Here is a 27,978-nt window from a genome sequence, read left to right on the forward strand (position 1 = left end):
ATGAAGTGTTAGATGTATTTTCATTTGCATTCAACATTTGTACACATTAACGTGCAAATACAGATTGTGAAAATCCCTTCTTACTGATGTTAAAACTTAATAATCCTTCTCTCACTCAGCCATTGAAAGACAATCTCCGTAGGCCAATATTTATTTCCTTCAGCTGAAATGCATTTTAAGAAGAATTTGCTTAGAAAACCAAGCCTTATTTTGTCAGTGAAAACAGACCAGTTTCTCTAAAACCAAGAAAGTCAACAGTTTGCATTACAGATCCATGTTAATTAGCACTGTCTGCAAAATATTTAATAATTTTTTTCGTCTATTTATCTAAGGAATAGTCTTTAAAGAAAGGCCATGTGCTACATACCCCTTGTTCATCCAGTTTAAGCAGTTGCTCAGGTACTTTGGGTGAGTTGGAAGCCTGTCTCAGGCACTGAATGCTCAGCTCTGGTATTACATACTCCAGCACCTCTTTGAGAGGCAGACCTCTTGCCGTGCCATGACGAGCAGTGGATGGTATAGCATCTTCTAAAATTGCTCCTCTAAGTGTCGTTAGCTGCAGTAAAGGTAAAACACACAAAACATTTTTAGCTCTAATACTCTACACCCTACAGATAAAAACCTCAGGTTTTAGCAAAAGCATGGAAAAAAGAAATGGAAAGAAAAACATCCCTATTTTATTTTTTTTAACCTGTAGAAACATTACTAAGTAACTTTTAAAGACCAGATAAGCTTTCACTGTCTAAGTGACAAATACATTTTTTGCTTAAAGAAATTCATGAAGCATGTTATCAATTTATTCCAATTACTAAGAATATTCCTTTTTTGGGGGAGGGAAAAGTGTTAAAGACACAAGGAAAACTAAAACTAGTTATTTTTGCATACTACCCTAGCAAACACAGTAGTCAAATGTGAGGCTGGACACGAGATAAGCTATAGCTAATTGAACTTTCACTTAACCCATTCACCTATTATTTAATCCATGCTGCTTTATCTTCATTTGATTTAACAAAAAGAGAGTAATTTCTTAGAACTTAGTCACCTGGATCACCTCTCCACACATACATACATGGACACCGCTTTTCTGGCTATTAAAAAACCCTGGACTGGAAAAAAAAAATCTATCTATCTATCTGTACCTGTTTTTACATCTGTTTGCAAAAGCACAAGAGTCCAGTGATATCAGGAGGTCTAGTTAACACATCTCTTTATCCTAATCAAAATAAAAACCAATAGTCCTAAGGATTCCAAAAATTTACAGTTGTTTGCTGCAATAATAACACTGTGTGTTTTCATACAAATCTAAGGTAGTTGCTGTGACAAAGAAATTAGTTACCAAGAGATATTAAATTGCTTAAAATAGAAGTTATGAGACTTCGCACACAACAACCACAAGCAAATTCTTCATTCAAATAAAACCATTATTTTATGAATATATTAGTATTCCTTCTGCAAATCATGCATGTAGAAGTACATAGAAACATCTCACAAAAAAAGCTTCTGAGAAAGTATTTTGAAACAAAACAAAAAAATACAAATGTCATTACACTAGTTTTCATACTTTACAGCTCCCTTTATCCCTACATTTCTTAATCTTTTATTTCTATCATTAGAAACATAATATCAAGCAGCCTGATCCACACATATCTTTAACTATGTTAAAGATCTCTAGCCTTGCTTGCACCTTGCAGTTCTCTTCAGCCAACTTACCTTTTGGGTGCTCACTCAAAAAGACAAAAAATTTATGTGGTACAGAAAAGGAAAACTTTGTTCAGGAGCAACAACATTTACTAATGGTACAGGAAACAACCTTTCCCATTAACAGATTTACTTTCAAAGTTAGCAACATACCCACAGACAAATAATGAGTATCCTAAGCTCTCAGTCAACTTTCCCATTCCTTTGCAGAATTACTGAATGAACATTACCTCACTTGTCCTGAAAACTATACGATAGTTGAACTGAGATCCTTCTTTCTCCTTAGCATCTTCAACCTTTTCCCTCCGGATGCTGACTGCTACAGGTCCAAGATTTTCATCTATTCCAAAGTAGTTCTGATGCTCTTTTGCACAGGAATGAATGAAGAGATAAGAGAATAGTAAAGTATGAGTCTCCTAGAAAATGTTCATCAAACCTAAAAAAAAAAATTTCTGCAGCAAGAAAAAATATTATTTTTAATTGAACAATGAGGTCTGTGAATACAACAGCTTATGATCTTCTGAACTGTACAATGAGTACATAAATCACAAAATGCTAATTTTGATGAGAGGAGTGGTCACTCACATAAATTACTGCAACTGCTGCTACTATGAAATTTTCTTTTCTTTTTTTTACAATGAAATTAATCTTTTTGCTTGATGCTGTATGAAACTAGTTTGGAGAAACTGTATCTACATATAATCTTGAATAAAAGCTAAGAGTCTTTGAACAAATAAGATTTATTCTTATTCTTATTCTTATTCACACCTTTCCATTCAAAGCAGCAACTCAGCCTCAACAAGGGAAAACTGAGTCTAGTAACTCTTCAATGTCTGATGAATAGTTAAATTCATCCTTGAGCCAACTGGTCCAGTCTGGGAGAGTAAAGCACTATCAACTGAAGAGAAAGATCACATTAGAGACCATTTAGGGAGACCAGACATACTCAAATCATTGTGACCAAACAGGACCCATGTTGAGGCTCCTGCTTACCACCTTTAAAAGTTCATAGTGAGTAGTTACAGTCACCTTTAAAAAGGAGCAAGAGGGTCTGGGAAGCCATAGAACAGTCACCATAAATCTTAGTTCCCAGGGAGATTAAGGAATAAATTCTCATGGAAGACATTTCCAGGCACATGAAGGACAAATAGATGCTTGGAAACTGCCTGCACAGACTTAAAAAATGCAAATCATGCATGACCAATCCAGTTGTTTTCTACAGTGATGTGACTGGCTTTACGGATGAGGAAGGAGCAATGAATGTCACCCACTTGTACTTTAGTAATGCTTTTCACACAGTCTCCCATAGTGTATCTGTGCAGCTAAACTGAAAAGACATGCTTTGGACATGCAAATTACAAGGTGGATGGAAACTGGCTAGACAGTTGGCCTTAATGGACTGTGATCAGTAATACAAATTACAATTAGTGGCCAGTTACTAAAATGTTTATCAGCATTTGATAGTGGAGCTGTTACTGTTTAATAGGGTTTTACATTATCTAAATGATGGAATGGAGTGCATCCCCAACAAGTTGATGTCCGTGACCAAGCTCAAAGAGAATATATTGTTCATGTATTGGAGGTTAGGACTGCAGATGGGTGCACCAGGTGAAGGGGAATAACCAGCAGGCTTTTGAAAAATCAGGAATATGTGCACGGGGCAGACATGGAAATGCATAATCCTTGCACTTTTAACAAAGCAGGCAAGGGCAAAGCCACACAAGCTGAGTTCTACAGCTGTAGGGTGTCTGTGCTTCACCTCCCACTCTCCCCTTCCCCTGGAGGCAGCTACTGCTGAGCTGTCACAGGTGAGCTTCATGTGAAGCAAATCCTAAACCATCTGAAGTTTTCAACCTGACACTTTAAAACAAACTCCCATTTTTACAATCCAAGAAAATGGACTGAAAAAGCCTTATGAAGACCAACACAGACCTGCATGTAGAACAGAACAAGCTCATACAACAGCACAGTCTGGGGACCAACTGTCTCAGGAACCTCTCTGGGGAAAAGCACTGGGTACCCTGTGAGCACAGGCTGCCCAGCAGCCAGCAGAACCTCCCAGCAGAGAGGAAGGGCAACCACACTCTGGCCAAGAGTATTCCGGCAGCTCAGGAGAACACTATGCCTTTCTGTTTGGTACTTTTGAGGCCATGTAAGAAGCAGCGTCCAGTTTTGGACAGAGTGGGACAAGGCCAACAGACAACTATGAAGACAATTAGAGGGCTGGAGAACATAAAAGATGAGGAAAGGCTAAAAGAAATGGGCTTTTGCAGCTGGAGAAGAGCAGATTAAAGGAGGAAAAAGCTGCTGGATCCCATGAGTGATGGGAGGTTGTAGAGAAAGGAGAAACAGTCTCTTCTCAAAGGTACAAAGTGAAAGAACAAGATGCAACCATCAGAACATGCAGCCTCTCAGTGAGGGGAATCCAACGCAAACAGGTTGCCAGGAGAATTAGAGACAGTAAAAAAGCTAAAGGGACAGCTAAAAGGAAACAGGTTTTGAGCAACCTATTCAGAACCTATATTTAAAGGGAGCTTTAAAGTGGGAAATAGACTGGATGGCCTCCAGAAATTTCTTCCAATTGAATTCATGCCATGATCCCAAATTTTAAATAGCAATTGATTGATTAATTTCCCCTTAGAGATTGTCTGGATTAAAAAATATTTTGCTAGCATTTCGGAGCTAGTTTGATACATTTTTGAAATGACATATTTATAGACGTGAGTAAAGAAGTTTTTTGCAAAATGTCTTTCACTAAGAAGTTATCCATACTCTCAGAATTAATAGAAAGAATGAATTCATCTCTACATAAATGACAGTCTTATTTCTCAAATCAAGTTTAAATTAGGTTTCCAGTAGTCTTTCAAAAATCTATCTATGAAGTGTGTAGGTGGTTACAATCCATCTCCCAATGGAAAGAAAATGAGCAGCAGCACATTACAACTTTTTTTGGAAGGAACACCTGGAATCAAAGAGGCACAAACATTAAAGTATTTGCTCATGCTCTCCAACTCCATTCCTTTCCCAGTCCGAGCATTCTATCTCCATGGATAAATAATGTACCTTACGGAGTTCCCAGTGTTAAATTAAAACTTTGAGCCTGGGTGGGCAATTTTATCAAGTGGAACTGGAGTTCACAAAGACTGAGAGCAGGAGAGAAAGAGAAGTTCAGAGGTCAAACACTTCCAATAACATAAAACTCCCCACAGCTGCATAATTCAGGCTTTGACATAAGGTAAACTCCTCAGCTGGAAGTCTAGAGCTGTCCATTTTGATGTAAATCTAGAAAAGGGTATTACACAGTTACTAGATTTCTTGGCTGCAGTACTATTGAGCAGAATAATGCAAGTGTCTGCAGAATATACCTACTAATTTCTTGTACAACATGAAAGACAGAAAACCAAATACACTATTTATATGCATTAAAAATAAAATAGATAAACCAGTTTCAGAAAAGGAAAGTAAGGAAACTGAAGTAAATTGAAGAATAGCATGGCTACTAATCTTCTGGGATTTGGGGAAAACATTTTTAATTAAAGGCATCATCTTTTTTTTAATTTCAAAAAGTACAAACTCATTGAGCTTGTTTAAATGTATTTATGTTGGTTTAAAAGAATCAGCCGGGGAGAAAAGAAGAAAATAAGTGCTATTTTCTAGCTGAGATCTAGAGGGATGTTTTGAAAAAACAATATTTTTCATTTTTTACTTTTTCATTTTGAGGAATAGTTGTCAATTTTTCTTCAAACACAAAGGTCTTACTTGTACAATACTGAGTTAATACCAATAGCTTTCTAAGCCTGTACACTTCTTTTAGGACATTTTTGCAGTCCCATATCAGCAGATAGACACAGTAACATTAAATGGTTGCAAGCATCCCTCAAATAAAAAGCATGGTAATAGTAAACAAGTCTCGAGGAATTATGAGGATAATTGCACAAAGGGAAAAGGACAAATCAATGATTATCAAAACCATGAGATAAAACAATATATTCTAGCTTTTACAAATCTCAGCTGAAAACTGAGATGATATATTCAATAAACATAACATATTTTATATCAGTTGTGTTGGATTTGATTTTAACAATAGTTACAAAGCTTATAAATATGCAGTATAAAACTACAACTCATTTCAGAAAACACTGAATCCCTAATCTCATATTTCTTGAAGGGGAATGGAATAATTAGTGCTACACATGCCAGGGTGTTTCTTCCATGCATCTTAAAACAGAAATAAAACTGGTATGCTGACAAGTGCCAATTATAAGACTGTGAACAAAATCAAATATTCAGAAAGCTATTTCTTTTTCATATATATTTTCTTAAAGGCAAAGAAAATCTGTGGCAGTATGTACAAGTAACCTTTGTTTGCTAAAGTTTTAATTCATCCTCCTGTAAAGATTTTGGTAAAATTAAACTGCACAACTAAATCTACAAATCAATGAAAAATCAGCTAGGAGAGCTCACTGTCATGGAAGAACATCACGCAGACCCAGTATGAACATAAATGTCAATTTTTTTTATATGGAAGTTCAGGCCAGCAGCAACACATGTTGGTGCCCAACACAAAATGTCTGGATTATTTCCTCTACCCACAAGAAGTTTTGCTTAGGTGAGAACTGTATTCAATTGAAATTAATGTGGAGATTCCTTATGTGCATGAAACCTTAAGATGGTAGATGTTAAAAATTAAGATTTTTGTTTCATTAGCTTGTTGGCCCTGACTTGCTGCATCATAAGAGCCATTAAATACAGATTTCCCTCATGTAATATCTGTTACAGCTCTATAAAAAGATAATGCACAACAGGCCATGGCTTACATATCACTGGAAAGGTGAGAAGGTAGCAATTTTTTACTGGATATTAAATATATCACACCATATTTATTTTTGAAGAACTCTACCTAGGGAACAATTAGTTGCAATTCAAGTTTCCTAGTATTAAACTAGGTGGGATAAAACTCTGAGAAACTATGATACTATTTCAGAACAGAAGTTAATTAAAACTAATTACATTCACATCAATTTTCCAGAAAGGTCATTAGGTTTGTTTATAATATATTATTTAAAGTGGCTTTGAGTATCCATCTGCATTTTCTTTTTATAATTTCTCTGACAAGATTTTTCTTCACAGAAGTGTTCTGCACTTCAGCATTTGTAACTCATCCAAGATCAAAGCACTTCACAAACAAGTTCTCTTTCATTTGGCTCAATTCTTGTCCTCCCCCCTCCACCTATCCTGCCACCACCTTTGTCTATTGACAGTCTTCCTTTCATTTTCGTGTGTGCCAATCTTTTCTTCTCTCTGCCCCTCAAAAAATATGCCACCCTTTTGTTACAAGTTTCCCCTCATTCTCTTGAACTCTGACTTCATCAACACTTTTTATATACTTTACAACCTGTCCAGCTTGAAATCCGTTTTGAACCTGTGGATTTGCTGCCTGTTCCTTGCTTAGCTGTGGGTCTTCGTATTCCTCTTTCATCACAGATCCAAATTCTTCTCTTCCTTGCCTTTTAAATACAGGTTTTTTACAGTTAATATGTTCTCAGTGTCTATTGTATTGTGCCCAGCACTGATGTGGATCCTCTTTTGAGTCCCTTTTAAAGGGTTACAGCAGGAAGGAGTAACAGTACAGTGCTTATTTCCTGATGTTCAAATATAGTTAGAAAGCAGAGGAAGTATGACTTCAAGAAGAACAAAAAGAATTGGTCTGGAACAGTTTTTTAAAAACAAAAGCAGACTTTTTTTTCCTTTTCTTTTAATAAAAGCTGTAATTCATAATACAGAAAGGACAGAGACAGGTATTTTGGGGTTCTCCCACAAAACCAGGGATTTCATACTCATTGCACAAGCCAGTACTGAATGCAAACTATCAAAGCTGATCACAGAGTGGAAATAGTTTATCTGAATAACGATTCAAGCCAAGATAATTACTCTGCTGACAAGAGTATGCTGGCATTTTTGCAGACTGATCATATCCTAAAAGAAAGGAGTATAAGGCTAGGAGAAATGCATAAAACATCCTTCTTTAAGCTGGAAAACTAAATAACATCAGAAGCTCTCTATTTAAGGAGCATGTACATGTGCATACAATATGAAAGGCCTCAAGACACACTTGAAGACAGTCGAATCTAGAAGAGTTGGAAGCCTCAATAATAAAACATTCCCTTTTGGAGTCACCTTTTAGGAAACAATTATTTCCACTCTGGGTATCAGTATTTCCAATGCATTTACTGGATATAAATGACATCTTTTTCTCCTGCTGATCAAGAAAGTTTGGGTTGGAGAAGTTAGCTTACATGCTATTTTATATGACCTCTCATAAAATCACTTAACGAACTCACACAGGTATTGCACAACCATACATAACCCACTTCTTTGCCCTGAGAGAGCAAAAATAACAGGTTTAATTTTAACAAAGAGTTTCAGGATCCTCTGGAATACCTAAGTCTCTCTATAGAGAAGAAGGAAAACAAAAACTAATCTTTACTAAACAATTTAAATCTAATGCATGGATATGTCAGAACAGTTTAGAAAAATTTACCTTTTCCATAGAAGAACTTGCGGTAATAATATGCTCCAAGATCAATGTGCTCTATGATGTAACGCTTCACTTTCTCTCTGTGAATGGACTGGTTTTCTCTTGGTACTTCCAGTACTGAAACACCAGCATTTGTGCAATGGGAACTCAGAGAGGACTCAAAAGAACAACTTTCACCTGAAGAAAAAGATGCTGAATTTGCCCTAGAAAGTGCAATCCGTCTATCTCCTTCCCCACCAGTTTCATTCCTGAAGTAAGGGCAACTCAATACTAAATCATTGCTTTTCCCATCACCCTCATCAGCATCTAAATTCTCTTTTGAATTGAGGTCCTCTTTGCTTCCCAAAGGAGATTCACAGTTTCCAGTCTGGCCTGCGGGCATCTGAGTTTGTGACGCAGCTGAAGCCCCAGTAGTTATATTTTTTCTTTTTCCTACATTTACTCTGGTAGCCATTGCTTCATTTATGTTAAACAAAACGCTCTGAACATCATAATGTGCAAAACATTTCTGACAGTTCCAAGAACGAACGTTTCTGTCAAGCCTATCATCCAGGTCTGACGAAAACTTAAAGGTTTCGTGCTCACTTTTAACAGCTCGCAGTTTTCTAAACAGGGATGTTTCTACTGCTTCTGATTTAAGTCTCCTCTTGAAAGATTTCTCCCTGTCTCGACCAATAAGTAGGGCACTATCCATATAATCCAGCCCAGAAATCCTGACAAATTCTCCTCTGGAAATCTGTGCAGCAGCATGTAGACTTGGAGAAACTGTGGGATCACAGTGGAAAAACTCAGAAAATCCAAAAGGAGCAAGGGTTTTATGTTCAAAATTTTCCACTCTGTATCCTCTCAGCATTGCAAAAAAATTTTCTCCAGACAAGCCTTGTCTATCAATTGAAGAAGTACTGCCATATTCTCTGTGAAGAGCTGCTCCAGTATTTGGGTTAACAGCATTTTGGTCTAACACATCTTCAGCATCAATATCACTTATTGTCACATCACTGTTGCTTCGTTGCCTTATGGGATGAAGTCCTCTTTGAGGTGAATGAACAAAAAGGTCTCCAATTGAATACTTTCCCTCTGTAAATTCCAGTTCTAGCTCTTCTTGCTGTTCATCGCTTTGGTCATTTTGTCCATTTGGAAGTACTGAGCCAACACCTTCATAAGTGGCTGGAGGTCTGTTTTCCCACGCAGCTTTACTCAGTTCCTTAGAGCAATCCTTTTTAGGAGGCCACTCAGATACCCTTGCTCGAACACCCATTTTAGGCACGGCTGGTGTACCATTTGTTTGATTATTTTCAGCTTTGCTAGAGGCATTTGAAGAAACAGGAGGACCCATGCTACCGTTCAAGGCTTTAAGTTTTCTAGCGAAATAATCATCAGATTGCATGCTTCTCGAAGACTCCCTGAACTTGGAGGAAGTTCTGCTAACCTTGTGCTTATCTTCTGGCAAAGACCTTTGATCACTCATATCCAGTCAGTGGGAGGGGAACCACTACTATTGCATAAATTTACTGTTACATTTGTTATTACATTGTCTTTTATGGGCCAATAAACTGCAATATAAAAATACAGTCACAGTCTTCCCACAGGGGCAGGCAGGGACCTCAGTGTACCATTTTTGCAAGACTTCTGTCAGATTAATCTCAAAACATTTCCTTCAGTTCCGATGCATTCAGTTCAGTATTAATCCAGACAAATTTCTTAAATCTGTTCATAAGGAAAAAAAAATAAAAAGAAAGTGTATTAAAATATTTGTAGTTAATAACAGTAAGTTTCCACTGTTGCTTGTATATATATAAAACACCCCATGAAACTGGATGGACCTAAAGTGACTTGCTCTGTATCATTTTCTATCCTTGGACTTCTTAAAACCCAGCAAATGTAACAGTTCCAGTTTTTCATGTGATTCCACAGGATGTGATCAGCTTGAACCTGCATCTCTCATGGCCTCCCCAATACATGCACAAGCAGAATAGCCACAGACAATTCTCTATGCATTCCCTGCAATACTGTCAGCAACTTAGATGCCTATTCTCTGTCTAATCACTGGGGTTTGTCTACGTAATATCTAAGATGCTTTTTTCCAAGCTTTCCTGAAAATGGTAAATGCGCACAGGAGTGCTGGGCAAGACTGGTAGGTAAAATACATGGAGCAGATAGCACATTCTACAGAGAAATGTGTTTTGCCCCATTTAAAAGAACATTTAAAAGTAATTGTTCCACTATGATTAATTCAGTGAATTAATGTATTTCATTTCCTTCCCCCTCTCTTCCCAAAGGGAGGTTTACTTACATTCCTTTCTTTGGAGTGCAAACTATTATTTAGCTGTGGAAAAGAGTTACAGTTGTTTCTGTTATATTATATTCCTCTGGTTGCAAACTAGACTGTTAACTCAGTTATTGTGATAAAGAACCTGTCTGTTTTCTTCTGTAAATAAGAAAAGATAGTAGCTCTATTGATAAGCCTCAATTTTATTACAAAATTGGAACTGTTAGGATATAAAATACTCTTCAATAGTCTTAAGAATGACCATGACTCATGCTGTGAAGATTCATTTGCAGGCAGAGCCCATCCATTAATCCATTCATAAAAGCAGACTAAAACAAGAGACAAGACAGAATGTTGTGCACTTCTTCAGATTTTATTCCTCAAACAAAAATGCCAACATAATGAACTTTTAAAATGCTGCAAATAAGGATAATATGCCTTTACCAGAAACTAAAAAGAAGTCAGGTTAAATTAGCTTGAAATATAAATTCTCTCTTGATTTCAATGAAGATATGAGGGAGTAAGAGGAGTTCAGAAGATGAGTGTTTTTTCTCCTATATTTAATGTGACAAAAATTCCTTGGAGGATGGGGAGGAAGGATGAGGGCCAAAGGAATAATATAAATTAAAATATGACACCTTATTTCCTTCTGCTTGTCAGAAATCAACAAAAATTGTGTTTGATGCAGCAAACTTTAGAAGACTTCTGTAGTAACGAGGCAACAAACACAAGTTAGACTTCAGCACTCTCATAATGGCTATGGTTTCTATGTGACTGGTAGTAGAAATTGCTGACAATAACAATGTATCACTGCAGCTTACTTTTACTCCATACAAATTCCTTGACAGCCAATGAAGACAATTAAAAACAAAGTCTTGGGTTCCTTACAGGAGTCCAAAAGATTATTTAAACAACTGACATGTTCAGAGAAAAAGCATTTGAAATGTGGCAAGTAGGATTTTTAAACACTGACTTATGAAAATACTACACAAAAAAAAATATTGGTCAAAGAATCATAGAATAGTTTGGGTTGCAAGGGACCTTAAAGATCATCTACTTCCAACTCCCCTGGCATGGACAGGGACACCCACCAGACCAGGTTGCTCAGAGCCACATCCAACCTGGCCTTGAACATTTTCCAGGGATGGGGGATCCACAGCTTCCCTGAGCAACCTGTTCCAGAGTCTCACCACCCTCATATCAAAGAATTTCTTCCTAATATCTAATCTCTTTTAGTTTCAGACAGTTAATCCTCATCCAGTCACTACATGCCCTGTAAAAAGTTCCTTTCCAGCTCTCTTGTAGGCCCTTTTTAGGTATTGGAAGGCCAGAATTAGGTTTCCTTGGAGCCACCTCTTCTCCAGGCAGAACAACCGAACTCTCTCAGCCTTTCCTCACAGGACATGTTCCACTCCTCTGATAATCTTCATGGCCTCCTCTGGACCTACTCCAACACGTCAGTGTCCTTCCTGTGCTGGGACCCCAGAGCTGGCTGCAGGGTTCCAGGTGGGGTCTCACCAGAGCAGAGCAGAGGGGCAGAATCCCCTCCCTCACCCTGCTGGCCGCGCTGCTTTGGATGCAGCCCAGGATGTGCTTGGCTTTCTGAGCTGCAAGCATTCATTGCTGGCTCATGTCCAGCTTTTCATTCACCAATAACCCAAAGCCTTTCTTTGCAGGACTGCTCTCAGATCTGTCAATATGCTCAACATTTTTGGAGCACAAGTAATATTGCAAAGTTTGAGTACCAGGAAGTTCTGTGCGAATTAACATGAACAGCTGGCAGCTCTTTAATCATCTCTTAGACTGTTCTTTATACAATCATAGAAGTGGAAGAAACCTTTGCTAAATACACACTCTGAAGGAAAACTAAACTATTCCAGAATCATCTTTTCTGTTTCTGACAGAATATAGAAGAGAGCAGAGTAAGTTTAATTTCAAGTACTGGGATAGATATTTAACTTCTTATTAAAGGTTAATTCAATTTTCTTTGAAATTATGGTGAATTACATTTTCTAGCCTTCCTGCCCTTTCCTACATAAAAAGCATTCATAGAAGTCATTAGTTTATGCATTTTTAAGTAAAAATTAATCTCTTAAAAATAGGAAAAAATATATATATAAGGTAAGAAAAGGCTATCTTGCAAGAATTCCATTTTTCTCTTGTGTCAGCCCTTTTTCTATCATAAGCATTTGTGCAAAAGTAGTGAATTGGACCAGGACCATAATGAAAGTTGAAATGAAACTGGAGGCGAGGTGGTGGGAGGCAGAAGGAAAGAGCAACAGATGGACACTGGCACCCTACTTATTTTCAATCCAAATCCACAATGTGACTTACTGTTTGGCCTCACAAACATCTGTATTTGTGGAAGGCAGCAGAGAGCCTGAAGGCCACGGGAAAGCAAGGCATTTTTTTCCCTCTGGTGGTGGTGGTAGCTTAAATACTTGATGAAGTATGGCCTGAGTGTTCTAACAGAGGTACATTGCAAAAGACAGTACTTAAATAGAGAATTTGTTTTCTTTACAGTGCAAAGCTGGTGTGACAGAACTAAAGAAACACCTATTTGGAAAGGTAGATCGATATTTTATTGGGAATAGTAATGTTTGAAGAAGTGATGCAATATATTTAAGAGATATTGTTTATTTTTTTTTCCTAATCTGAAATTGGCCTAATTGAAAAAAAATCTGCCTGTTTTTAACATGATTGACCCTTTCTGTAAATTTCTGTAACTCAGTACAACAGCATGTTCTGGCTGACAGCTGACTTATGCTGATGGATAGCATTTAGTCTCATTTAGTCTCATTTATCTGTTGTTAAGGATTTTCTCTCTCCACAGTAAGAGTTTACCAACTCACAAATACTGCACTGATGTTGATACTATTTATTATAAACCAATATTTTTTGTTGAATTTAATAAACTATTACTTCCACAAAGAACGCTGTCAATATGACCATGAGTACTCTTCTCTTCAGACCTGTACAGCTCTTTTGGTCAAGTTCTTGACTTCCCTCTCTTTTCATCTTACCCTAGCACTGAAGAATGGAATCAGTGACAGATAAGGTCAAAAAAGAAAAGCTGGATGCCTACCCTGCTGTTGTGCTCCTGCCAACCCTTCCCACCAAGACTGCTGGATGTTATGCAAATAACTTAAGTTCCTTCCACACAGCTACAAAGACTTCCTTCTGAGCTCAATACAGCAGCTGGTTTGTTAGCTACAGTTACAGTTCCTTAACGTGGAATGATTCCAAGTTTCCTGGGGACCTGGATATGTGCCCACAAGTGTTCCTGTGCCAGTAGCGGAGCAATGAATAAGAACTGTACTATTGGACTACCCTGTCAAAAGGAGGTTGTTTGGTAACGCTGCCTCATGTCAGCCTTGATAGATGGAAATGAATTATTTAAGAAGTCGCTCTGTGATCATTTTGTTGATCAAGACTTTGGAAATCTGCCCCTATTATTATGTAATGCTATCATCCTAAAAAGAATGCATAATTTGGATGAAAGCATTAATCTCTACTATTTATCAAGATGACAATTCTATACACCATGACTCTCAAGCTCTACTAATCTTAAAAAAACGGGAAGTGCAATTTGATAAAACAGGAGTATAGGCACTAATAATATGCCAAAAGCTGAAGATCAGACATTTAATTTGCATTCAATTGGTTCTACACAGCATTTTCTGTGTCTCCCTCCAGTTAGTTTCCAGTCTTCAAAGAAACACATAGTGGGGTACTAGTGTTATGTATTTGGCCAGTACAGCAGAGCAGCAGCTACACAATGGCCACTTCATGGGAATCTAAAGTTTGCAAGAAAATTCTGCGCATGCTTTCAAGTGCAATGAAAAAGAAGAGTGCAAAGGACAAATGAACACGATTTCTAAGCTGCCTATATTTTTACAGTTTCTAGAACAGATAACTCACTGAACAAATCTGTCACGAGGTATTATTTCCTAAAACTAAGATTGCCACCAGACAAAAAAGAAGTTATTTCTGAAAAATGACAAAATAATGGAAAAAAGTTTTTTATTTAAAGTTCAAACTTGTTTATTTTTAAAAACAGATTACATTAGCAAGCATTCTTAGATTTACATATTTTAATATATCTATTAACAGCACCTATTTCTTAATGATTTCTTAATATTGTTAATGGTTCCTAAAAGAACTATCCAATTTTCAGAACAAAGTGACAGCTATGTCTGGTTTTCGAGCAATGCTATTTGTGTGTTCAAGTCAGAGAATTCTGATCACACTAAACTGTGATATCATATCATGTGACAGTTAATTATGATGTCACACAGGAGAATTATTACTGCAGACAGTAGTATGAAAAAGAAAAATTAGTTCTTCATAGTTTTGCCTTTTTTTCATGCAAATGTCTTTAGAAAACGATGATATTTAAGCATAATTGTCTTTAAATAAAATATTTCTTTCAAAGTTTTCCATAGGGCTCAGTGAATATTAAAGAATAACACTAAACTATAATTGAGCCACTTATTCAGATTGCAGCTGTGGAAAATGGATTGGAAATAATACAATGAACAAATTATGAGCAGAGCTTATGAAAAAAAGTGGTTCAAATTGTTATACATCAAATTTAAAACTAAAGCTATAACTACTACAGTATAAATGGTTACTTCACATATGCATATTTCAGACACTTGATTAACATGCAGACATAGAAAAGAGGCAGAAGAATGATGAGAAGACCCTCATTTGACAAATGGAAATACAGATGAGCTGCTGTGTAGTGAATATGTGTTGCACATTTCCCTAGCTATGCTGTATTTCGTTACATTTATAGTCTCTGCGAGAGAAAATTCAGAGTAGAAACTGAGAAAATCCTTTATTGAAATAATGTAGTTACAGAAATGTATCCACAAACAATCACGGGGAGTGGGAGGGAAGGAGCTATAGCTAAGAGTGACAACAGCCTACATGATTCTCAGTGTTGGTATAAGACCATCACTTTTCTTATCAAAACAGTGGAATTGCGCTAGTTTTGAACTGGTTCAAGATTTTGGGTAAAAAAGAAATACAAATAAAAAACCATACTCTGTTCTTCAAACGTGGTTCCCCTCTCCAACAAAGAAAATGGCAGATGCATATAAATATTGAGACAGAGATGCAACAGAACTTTAAATTCCACATCTGTTTGGTGCTGTTCAATGAAAGCTGTCTTACTTTTAAGGGAGAGACCTCTCCAACCATAACTGTCCTCCTCCACTAACAGGCTGAGAAAAATCTGACCACCTAGAGAAATAATTGTGTAAGATGTAGCAGTAAGTAGACCCATTAAAAATGCTAGACTTGTTTATCTTATGGTCAAGATTCCCCACCTGTCATGTTGGCATTTCCAGAGAAAATATTTTAATAAATCTTACCTTCCAACTGCTAAATACAAAACTCAATGCTATGTGTCAGCTTGGTTAGTTCTAAACATACTGCATCCATTCAGAGAAAGAGCCATTACAAAAGATACACTTTCTTAGGTGTAACTCATTATACCAAAGAATATCTACAAAGTTCCAGCAGCTTCCCTTTAGCTTATCTTCTATTAGTTTTCCTGAACGTTTGGTCCTACACATTTTATCTCAATGCATGCTTTGTTGAGTTAGAAAACACTGCTTAAGTTTTTCATCAAGCAACCGAGGTTATCTCTCAGTGAACGACAGTGAGAGCTATTATTTATACAGAACTATTACTGACCATAGCTTTACTGTTATTGATTTTAAACTTCCTGTTAGAAATCACCTTCTGTTACTAAAAAATACGTTTAGATAAATTTGTGACTGTTTCGGCACTGCATTTTCTTAGAATATTAATACCAATATTCTATTGCTCCATTAACGCAAGATTTGACAGAGATGCATTAAGGCTAATTCGATTTCCAGAACCAACTGGATACCCTCCTATTCTTACAGCTGTTATGCACAGTTCAACTAAGAAAATGGAAATGAAGCTGTACCTTATTCAGGTTGAACCATGTAAAGTACCAGAGTTTAAACAATAGCAAAACTGCCACTGACAAACACACTGAGTATCTTTCATTTGCATTCTTCCAATTCAGTTCAGTTACTTTTAACTGAAATTATGAAACTTAAAATACAGTAAAGCCTACAACATAACTTAATTAATGAAGTATAAAGGAAACATTTTAACAGGAAGTCCTAGACCAAAGAATTGTTCCAGGAAAGGGTTGAAAAGAAGCACTGACCACGAATTATTCCAGGGGTAAGGGATAGGCAGGAGGAAGGCACCAAATTCCCCATAAATTATTATTATTGTTAACCAATACCATTTTTTGGGCAGTCTTTAACAATTGCAAATAGAAGTTATATACATATCAGTCAAATTCTGATATCAATGAAAATTTTAAAAAAACCCACATAGCCCAAACTCTCTTTGTTTCCTTTCATTCTTTCCATTCAAGAACCTAGGTGTCAAAGGGCAAGAATAACAAAAAAAGAACCCTACTTAATAAGTATTAAATAATCTGGTCTCTACTTGGAGACTAAAAAGACATTCAGAATGTAATTTACATAGTATGTCAGACTGGATGATTCTAAGACATTTCCCTGCTTTCAAGAAGTTAGAAGTACTTATGCCTGTTCCTCCAACATTTCACAGTAATTACAATTTCCTCAAAAATAGATTTATCCTTAAAATACTGATGAAGCAGAATTTTAATTCTAGTTTCATCTTTGAGAATGAAGAGTCTTCACATAATGATACAGGAATGTCATAAACAAGATTCATACAAACAAATATCAGTCAGCAGATAAACCCAAATAAACTTTGCATAATACTTTATATATTCAGTGTAGTTCAAGATCTTAGAAAGAAGGGACCAAAAATCTGTTTGCACGACATGTACTTTTCCTCAGCCAGTAGAACCTATTCAATAAAGGAGTTCACATTAGACAAAGCATGAATTATTCTGAAAGGGTAAAGATGACTCATTTTCAGTTATAATACAGAAACACTGCATTGAAGCAAGTTCCACTCAAAAGCAACCAAAAAAAAAGTAATTTTCAATGGTCTTCTCAAGCAAGCTGGACAACATCTGAAACCTCAGTAGAAACAGTACTGTCTACAGGCTCAGAAATTATCAAAAGTCCACTGATTCTTGAATTGGCCCTTCCTGCTTGAATGCATGTATTCTCATTTAAATTGCATAATCCACAAGGCAGGGACTGCTCCTGTGTCCTGTTGGAACAGTGTCCTCATACGATGACTCCACTGTACAGGATGCGAAATACTATGATAATCCACTTGGTAAACAACAAGTGGACCAAGCCACTGTCAGAGGCAAAGCTTAGAAAGATAAAGACAGGACTCGTGCAGCCTGCTTGCATTATTCGAAGACAATGAAAAGGACAACTAATTGTATGTGCATTGGGAGAACACTGAAAGAGAAATACAGCACCTGTAAACTGACTGGCAGAAGAGTGTGCAGAAAGGAGCATATTCATATTTGTATGTTGAGAAGGGAGTATACATGTGCTCCATTTCAAAACAAACTTTTTACCTTCAAGTTTTTAATAAACATTTACAGATACTACAAATGCTGTCTTTTATGCAGTTCTTATAAAATACTGGCAGAAACAAAAAGCAACTCAGCAATTTAGAAGAGTACTGCATTACTTTAAAACAAAGAAAAGAACATATTCTACCTTTTCCCAGACTTAGTCACATCAGAAATTATTTCTTCTAACTCTAGATCAGCAGACAAAATGATTATTGAAATTCCAATTGAAAAGCATTCTGGCCAAGAGCAGGCATAGAGAAAACCAGAGGGAAAAACCCATAAGAAGCAACCCACTTAATATTAAGAAATGTCTTGTCCATTCCATGAAAAAAAAAAAAAAGAAAAATCACACTAAGAAGTTTTGTCCTTAAAATATATAACGAATTGCTACAGATGGAATGATGGGATTGAAAAACTAGAAGTAGTTGTATGACATCATTACCTTAATTATCAATCTTCAAAATTTAAAACTTCATGGATACACACAGATTTCTAACTGAAAAATATGCTCAGATAAATTTCTGACTGAATGCACTAGCACTGTGTTTTCTACAGAAATTATCTGACACTTTTGGGATACGTATGTAAGGCTGTTCCCACACAGTGCATACAACTGCTTTTGATTATTCCGAAAAACAGTAGGAATACTAGAGTTGGCACCTCCTTACCTATCTGAAGAAATGGATTTTAATTAAAAGTTGATAGGAAAGTAGGGATGTGCTAACATTTTGACTGTTACTTCAGATTCTGAGGTAGAAATTTGGAAGCAGGTTCAGAAGCTGCACTGAGGTTGAATAAGGAGTCAAGTACTGCAGAAGGAGATATTGTTCAGAAAGAGAGAACAAGATTGCAAGCTTTGGCTTTTCAAAGTCAGTATGTCACAAAAATTCATGAGGCAATTCCACTTTTCATAAGTCTAGTACAGTAAGGCCCAAATTAGAGCTTTTTCAGCCACTCAGTGGAAAGATGAAACAATACATCCATTAAACAGCCGAGGCCGCCCATTCCACGAAGGAGGTTTCAGATGCTGACACTACTTTAGAAAGCTTTTCAAATGTACAAAGCCAATTTTAGCCAGAACAAGAAAGTTCTTTTCCATATTTCTATCATAACTGCGTTTCACAGTAAAAATGCTCTTCAGGCAGGAGCACGGATTAAGCCTGCCACGTTCACATTGGTGGTGTCAGACCTGAGCACTCGCTGGGATGCCATGGTATGGCCTTACAAGCCCATACATTGGGCTTACCTCCAGAGATCACCAAACCCCTCCAAACAGCAAACCACTTACAATACTAATGCTACTTCTACCAGAAATACTCTCTCCAATGCGTACAGCTTTTAAAGGCATCTAATTTTTTGAAGTAGGAAGAAAGAGCCTCCCAAAAGCAAAGGCACACTCAGTACATCCATCAACAAATGAGACAGTCAAAGAGGGTGCATAGATTTTGGTCACAGGTACAGAACAGCTTGAAAACTCACTATTTCATTCCAAAAATCTTCTGTTTTGACACATTACCATCAATAAGACTTTTATTACCCAATGGGAACCGGCATTCAAAAGGCATTTTAGCGGTATAAAGTGTAAGGATTTAAAATAAGCGATAAAAGGTTAAACTGTCATTCTGCTCATGCTCATGAGAAATGTGTATGTCATCCAACAGGTTTCCATATACTTACTTGCATCAGACCTTGCTGCCTCCCCCAGATTTTTACATTTAAACCACATGTAGAAAAATATATATTTTACAGATAATCTTTCAAATATCCATCAGCTGTATAAAACTTTCAGTACCTTGGAATATATGGATATGACACTAATACTCAGTGCCTACAAAATTACAATGTTTTGTTAAATATACTATTTTATCTAATTTCCTGTTGCACATAGAAATTTGAGCAAAACCTGCAATGATTAAAATAAGATTTGAGAAACTTTTCTAAACACATTTTGTTTACCTATGTCCTCATATTTCCCCCCAAATATCAAAGATATGTCCGTGTTCTTTGTGAGTTTTCCTGCAATAACACTATGATGATACTCAAGTTTGTCTACCAAGGGACTTCAATTTCTGTTGGAATCTTTCTATTAGAAAGGGTCACACAAAGCTAACACCAGTCTTTCTAACACGTTGCAACATCTGGGCCAAGAGGGGATCAGAAAGCAGATAAATGCAATTTTAGAAGCTCAGGTTAGTTCATTTCTAGAGGAAAAAAGGGCTTGAGTCCACTTCATTGCTAAAGCAAAGGAGAATTTGAACAACCTCTCCCATTGCAAAAGTTCACAGCAACAAAAAACATCCAAAACCACTGCCTGTGACAACTCAAAATATTCTAGTGTTCTAGATAAGAGATCTTAACTGTTCACCAAGAAGAAAGTACAGAAGCACATTCTACAGAAAAAAAGAGAAACAAAGCTAATATTTATCTTTCTTATGTTTTCAAGAAAGTAAAACAGGAAGTAGGTTTTCTGTCATGTCATTTGGCAGTAGAGTGGCTCTGATATCACAGTTCTGAATTATTTTTAGTATTAATGAAGGAAGTGGTTAATTAAAAGTAAAATAAGTTTTAAAGAAAAGGAAACGTGAGCATGAGTCTTTATTGTTTTTTATGGAAACTGTTTTAGTTTGACCTTGATTCTTTATCAACTGGCAGGAATTGTGAGGTAGCATAAACTGATAATATTACTGGCCAGTTTTTGGAACCTTAGCTTCAAAGTGACTGAGGATCTGCAGTTTCAGATGTCAGCAAGTAACTTCTCAGGTACTTCTGCATCACTGTAGAGCTATAAAGTGTCACTTCACATCACTGATCAAGACCTTTTCTAAAAGGTATAATTTGAGAACAGAGATTTCACTTTTTTCTATCCTTCCCCTCTGAAACAAAAGAGCAGGAGTTCCATATAGAACGAAAATACATGGAAATCTATGGTGGCCATAATGCTCTTGATTCATATAGTCTGTCTACTCAAAAACAAATTTGTCCTTAATTTTACACTGTAAATTTGGAAAACAGACTTAGTAATATTAAAAATACACAAAAATATTTTGGCAGTTACCAAATAACTTGGTAACTTGTGTCCACATGACATTTCCAAGCACATGCAGTTTGGCCTGGAACACCTGGCACTGAACAATACAGCTTGGGCAAACAAGTGCCTCTCTGAGACAGCCACCCTCTAGGCTGGTTGTTCCACAGCTTTGTAGAGTAACAGTTCTTTTTCCAGTGAGTAAAATCTTTTTACATAATTCTAGATATAAACAAAAGAACAGTAGCTGGAGTGAGGGAGTTGTTAGCAGAATATTGTTCTTCATTTTTCATCAGTCCACTCAAATTTGGCACAACTTGATAGCAATAAAATGTCACTGCCATCTGTTCAGTGATCATTTGATATCCTATCTAGGAACAAATTGCTGTTAAGCTAAAAAGCTTGTGCTCAATGAGACTTAAGAGGGCTATAATTGAAAATAATTTCGTTAAAGCTTTATGTCAACTTTATGGAACACCTTCTTCTGCTTCTCCCTCAAATTCAAAAAACAACAAACAACAGAACACAAAAACAACCAAACCCACCCCAGACAATAAGATAGTGTAATCATTGACCTATAGTTTTGCTTTAGTCTACTAAGTTAAAGCGCATGTCTGAGAACTTTCGGGAGCTGTCCTGCTGAGGAAATATGCTACATATTTTCATTTTAAACAGAAAAAACCCCAAACCTGTCTTCAAAAACACAGTGTGGAAACACATCTTTCAAGTATTCTGACTCAGAGAGGCAAGATCTCATTTTTCTAGATTGGAAAGAAGACTCCTTATTGTATTTATGCATTTTCCAGACAAAGTCATCATCATGACTGGGGTTAGGAATGCAGATTTAATATTGTATTCCTTCATGTTAGAGACACATTAGAGAAAATATCTATAAGCCTTTCTTGATTCTTAGCTGCAAGCCACCATAAGGATGACATCATCTCCCTAATTTTACTGCTTTATGATAAAGAGCTAAAAGGCAAAAATTTTTGAAAATTAAGTCTTGCTTTAAGGTGAATTACTGAAATGTTCAATAATCAGTAATTTACCTTTAAATAGGTCTCTGAGCACACTAAGAAATAGCACTATTAGGAACCATGAAAAACATAACCATGGTCCACTTTTGGGAAGCATGGGGAATGTTAATTTTAAATTCATATTCATCTGGAATGAATTGCTTTTATAGGGCCAATTTTGTTTTAACTTTTGCTTTTAAAATTCTGATTACATAACGCCCCATCCAATAAATCAGACACTGAATTTTATATTTGATTTATCAAGTTCTGCTCCTTATGTAAATGAAAACGTTCAAATAGGAGGGTATAATTAACTGATCCAAAGTGTTCACACACAGGCATAGTAATGCAGTGTAGGCATTGTAAAAAATCTGCCTCTGAATTTCATTATTGGCTTCGATTTAGCACAAAGTTTGGGTCAGCCAACAAACTGTATATCATTTATACAGACCACACATTTCTGGAACTGTGTTTTTACTTGCTGTCAGTGCATATCTCCCTCTTTTTTGCAACATATTTGCATGATAGAAACTACAGATTTATTTTGAAATCCAAATTTAGAAAGGAACAATCACATTTGCTATGTTTCTGACTCTTAGAAAGCTCATATTAGATTATAAAAGAAGCTACACATTTGACATATAAATTACCTGAATGGCATTCCCTCTCTTTCCCTATACACACTCAACTACTTACCGGTAAAACCCACAGATTATTTTTCCACAAAACACAGATCATTATCAAATAAATATTATTTTCTTTATAACCTAATAACCTTTATGACTGACTGCATATTTGTCAACAAATTATGAATTGCTCACAAAAGGTCACAGCTATTCATGCCAACATTATGTATGACCCTTTAAGAAAAATATCCTTACCTATGGCAATTCATAATGTGACTAATTTTAAATAATATTCTACAGAATCTGCTCAGCTAGCTTTTCTAAACTCAATGAATGTACATGAGGATAAAAAACCTGCCAAGTCTTGAGCAAAAAAACCCAATGCCAAAGTCTCATTAATTGCTATTTCAGCACATAGCACCATTAACCAGGCTGTGCCCATTTCACTGGGAAGATTTTTTAATGCATATTTATATTTCAGAACCAAATAGTATGGATATAGTTCTCTTTCCATTCAAGGATAGTGTACATCTACATGCCATGTTAGGCGCATAACACCAGGAATTCTTTGCCTCTCATGGTGTGGTTCCCACCCATATTTATTCCAGTGTGTTCCTTCACTTCCTCTTTTCTCTATTTCCAATACACTAGGTGCCATATATTCACCAAATCATACCCAATTCATGCAATATTTTCCATCTCAATCCATATGTTTATCATCCTCCACTCAAGGAGCACAAACCAGACAAGTGAATATGTGTCAGGCTCATGACACCCTTTGGTGTGGAATGAGAGTGCTCACAGACAACCTTCATTCAGGCATAGCTGGGCAGAATGAAAACAGGCCAATAAGGTAAACTGTGATGCTAGGCAAAGTTAGGATGGTAATGGTTGTCATCAACCATTTATTTAATTTGCAGGCACTTACAGAGATGGCAAAAGCCAGCAGCTTAGCTAATCACCAGCCAAAAGCTTCCACTCTATCTTCTTTCTGTTTTTCACCCAAATCAATTGGTTTCTGCTCACTGACTCCTAAAACCATCCAGAAAAAAATCAGAATTAAACCAAACACTTGTTCAAAATAGTCTGTTGTCAAGGAGTGGTCTGTTTGGTCCTGGCAAGTTCAGACTCCTAAACCATCATGAAAGGAAAAGAAACATCCTATATCATTGTCTTCATCCAAGCCCATTTCTTCCTCTTTTATAAATATCCTTTTCCTTGTCCTTTCCAAGGTCAGCTAGTCTGACAAAAGTCCAGCTTTCCAACACACCATTTAAGTTCATCTGACTTTAAAAGCACATCTTTGCTGTAGCCTTCTTATCTAGAAATACTTCAGGGTTTATTGAATTCTGCCATTTTACTATTCATTCCCTCTCTGAATGTTTTGTCCTTTTTGATATCACTATTGCTCCTCTACTGTCACTTCCTTTATCTCAATATTTTTCCTTCTCCTTAGTATCTTCCCAAAGTATCATCAGTCCTTTCTTTTCTCCCAAGACACATCTCTTTGGTATCCAAGTCAGTCAGCTGAGACACTGTACAACAGTACTAGTATCAGTTACCTCGGTTTCCTTTATCCTTCCCAGGAGACTAGGAAAGCTATGGGATTTCTCTTTAAATGTTCACTGTGCTCTATGACTATTTAGATGCTTCTTTTCCTCTGAATAAGAAGGGTCTGTACCTACGCTCAACAGTTAATACCATGTGTTACTCTTAGGTGATAATCCATTCCTCCACCTCCTGTCAAAACCAAGGCAAAACAAATATGTACTTCAATATGTTCTTAAAGTCAGCAAATTATCTAGCTCAAACAATAGCCTAGAGAAGATTCCAATGAACAAAACCCTTCAGAGAATACTCTGTCATCAACCCTGTCAATTACAAAAATAAGTAAACAAATAAGATCCTAAAGATCACAAATTATTTTAGTATTGATAAACTAAGACAAGATGATAAAAAGGGAGACAGAATACATAGTAGCCTTTGTGGTACTACATAATACTTTTTAAAACTAGAATTATTTTTTAATAGTCTTTTTCATTTTTCAGCTATTCTTCTTAGAAGAAATATAACAAATGTATAACCTTTGCTTTAAAAAAAGCTAATAATTAAATACCCTCATAAACTCGTTAAAGCTACTTGAAGGTGTTAATATTTGAGTTTAAACACAGGCTGCTACTTAGAAACTTCAAAGATACATATCAAAGCCATGAAATAACTCAAACAAAGGGAACATGTACAAGGAAAAACAACCCCAAAACACTTGTATCAAGAATAACAAATACCTGCTGTTGACTGAAGTATTTCATTAATGCCAGAACTCATCTTGAAGCTAAAATGAAAATGGCAGATTATTTTGCCACATCCTCCTTGAAAACTGTGTGACCATTTTCCCTTGGATTACAGGGGCTTCATGCTGTTCCCCATCTATGTCTTCAAGCTTCTCTCTGTTCTTCAGGGTACCCAAAGAACAACTGGTCTTGCTATTAAAGAGTGAGGCAAAGAAGGCATTAAGTACCTCAGCTTTTTCCTCATCCTTCATCACTGTGTTTCCCCCTACTCCAGAGGCTGGAGAAAGCATCTTAATGTAAGAGTTCTTTTTACATTTGGTTCTCAAACAAGTTATAACTCTAGGGAGCATTTGCTGAATCTCTTAATTTTAAATAAATTTTAATAAACCTAGTTTTTCGAGCAGATATCAGCAACATTTGTAACGAAGTTAGAAAAAAGCACGTTATTAAACACACAAAAATTGAATTCAATTTGCTGATGTACAATTAATTGTTCCTACACACACAGTAACTCTCCACATTCGAATGAGAAAGGAGTCAATGCATGATGCAAACTGCTTTGCACATAAAAAAAAAGTTGGGTGAAACTACTATAGTAGCATACTGTGCTTAAGCTAAACAAGATAGGCATTATTTCCATTGAACTCCACAGAACCCCAGAGACAGTGTGAAGTAACTGGGGAAAGAGTACACATTAACATAAAAATTCTGAGTCCACTGGAGAAAAGCAGCTTTGTGGAAACTGTAGAACGAAGTTACAAATACAGAAAAAATTATCCAATATTGCTACACAGTACAACACAGTCAGCATCTCCCTAGCCTGAAATACTCAGAGAAGGATACCAATTTGAGTTTGATTCGTTTTGTTACTGTTTGGGTCAGGTTTTGTGTTGGGTCTTTTTGTTTGTGGGTTGGTTGGTTTGCTTTTTTGGGGGGGAGGGGCATTTGACTTTCGTTTTTAGAAAAAAGGTTATTTTATTAATTAAACATGAGTACAGTCTGTTCAGTATACAGCTTGCCTTCTAAGTAACATTTTTAACTATGCATTCCTGTTTTGTTGCAATATCATCTAGATTCCCACAAGAAATAAGCTCTAACATCTCTATTTAACATAGGAAAGTAAATTAAATCTTAGTGCAAAAATATCTACTAAATGGAACCTCAGCAATCTATGTGCCAGTGAAATACTGAAACTATGGAGCAACTGGCTAGTATGAAGTGGGAAGGCATCTAGACAAAAGTTTGCATCCTCCACCCTCACCAAATACAGGAACACTTAGAAACTAAATTATTCACGAAATAGGAAAACCAAAAATCTTCACAGCTCTAGCTATAATCAACATCTAATAATTACAGACAAGATAATAGAAGCAGATCCTGAGTCTGGGCAATGGACATGTAGGACGCACTTTACTGGAAATCTTTGCTTCCAGAGACGGAATGAATACCACTTGACAGACCACATATATGGTCAAACGAAAGATTTTTTTAAACATGAGTCAGTATCAAAACCAGATGTCTTCTGATTCAATTAATGAGCAGATTTCATAACAGTTGAATAAAGAAGGTAGCATGTTACAGAATAAAGCAAGTATGAATGATACCCTACAGAGATTCATCCATAGAATACATGTGGACGCCTCTGTCCTGGTTTTGTAAAGACAGTTTTTATAAGGTGACACAAACTAAAAGTGCTTAAAAAACCCCCAACCACTCACCCCCAATCCATTATACAGACAGCCTTCACAGAAGGTATGGGATACCACTAAGGCCTTTTTTCCAGAGCCTGTGTCTTTCCAGTGCTATGAGACAAGATAATTTGACAACATTCTGTAATTTAAACATAAATAGAGAAACATCTGTTTACACTGTACTAAGCTCTGCTTCTGCTACCTAGAGAAGACAAGTAAAAAAGGGATTTTAGTAAAATCTTCACTGACCAGCATACGAAACATAGTTGGGCAGTTTCTGGGCTGAATACTTAAGGAAACGCACCATGTAAAAAGGACAGAGCATCAGGGTGGTAACAACTGAATCTAAGAAATGGGGGTTGCTGTTTGCATGCAAATCAGCATGCTTATCAAGGATTGAAAGGAGACAGGAAGTATATTCCAGTCCCAGCTAACACTTAGAAGTCAATAAGAGTAATTTAAAAAACTAAATCTGTCAGTTAGAAAACCTAAGCTGTATGTTAATATTTGAGGCACAGAGCTGGAAGAAGTTGGGGAAAACCTTCTCTCCACCTCATCACCCATCCATTGATCTTATGGCCAGCACTGAGGGGTTAGTATGAGAAACTGATTTTTATCTCAAAAGAAAGCTAAACAAACAAATAAACAAACAAATAAATAATGCAACCCAGTTTAGTCAAGATTTTTTCACGCAGCACTACAGTAAAAGATGAAAAAAAAAAAAACCAAAATAATTTCAAATCAGCCAGAGGAGCGGAGCATTAAGACTACATCACCCACTTCACCTTGATATTCACAAAGAAAAGAGATTAGAGACCAGGAAACCCGAAGCGTCCAACAATGAAACAATTGCTTTAGAACACAGTTCTAGAGGCTATGCACACAACCTCATAGTACACACACACACCTAAAACAATGGAGAACTCTATTTTAGTTTCCTGTGTGAACTTAACACCAAAAAAATACAAGGGCAACAGGAATACAAACATGGAGGTTCAAGGCAAAAATCATCTTCATTAAACACACTTGTCAACTACAATATAATTTCAGTATGCAGTTTGTCAATTTTTATATTTTTACAATTACTTCTTTAAAGAGATACTCTGCTAAAACCCCCCCAAAAAATCAATTAAAAAATAAACTCCATTTTAACTTTTTGGCTACACAAAATGTCATTCCAACAACTCCTGATAGTGGTAATAATCCTATGATAGAGCAAATTTCCTTCCTACTTCATCCAGTAATACCATACTACATTATTTTGAAATCTATCATGTTTGCAAACACTAACTCAGT

At 36.4% G+C, this 27,978-nt stretch overlaps 1 protein-coding gene across 6 annotated transcripts in view; it reads right to left on the bottom strand.

Moving 5' to 3' along the window:
* SIPA1L2 (signal induced proliferation associated 1 like 2) overlaps positions 1 to 27,978 on the bottom strand; it is a 126,543-nt gene that overhangs the window by 64,343 nt on the left and 34,222 nt on the right. For all 6 annotated transcript variants that reach the window (XM_042025250.1, XM_042025249.1, XM_042025246.1 and 3 more), the window contains exons 3-5: positions 8,240 to 9,943; positions 1,929 to 2,062; positions 368 to 556 (exon numbers count right to left, since the gene is read on the bottom strand). In XM_042025250.1, coding sequence (XP_041881184.1) covers positions 368 to 556; positions 1,929 to 2,062; positions 8,240 to 9,704 — 1,788 coding nt within the window. In that variant the 5' untranslated portion in view covers positions 9,705 to 9,943. The remainder of the gene's footprint in view (positions 1 to 367; positions 557 to 1,928; positions 2,063 to 8,239; positions 9,944 to 27,978) is intronic.

Source organism: Corvus kubaryi, unplaced genomic scaffold (genome assembly GCF_017639235.1).
Source record: "Corvus kubaryi isolate FWS band 111438036 unplaced genomic scaffold, C.kubaryi_AGA036_p1.0 37266, whole genome shotgun sequence".
NCBI classification, from domain to species: Eukaryota; Metazoa; Chordata; class Aves; order Passeriformes; family Corvidae; genus Corvus; species Corvus kubaryi.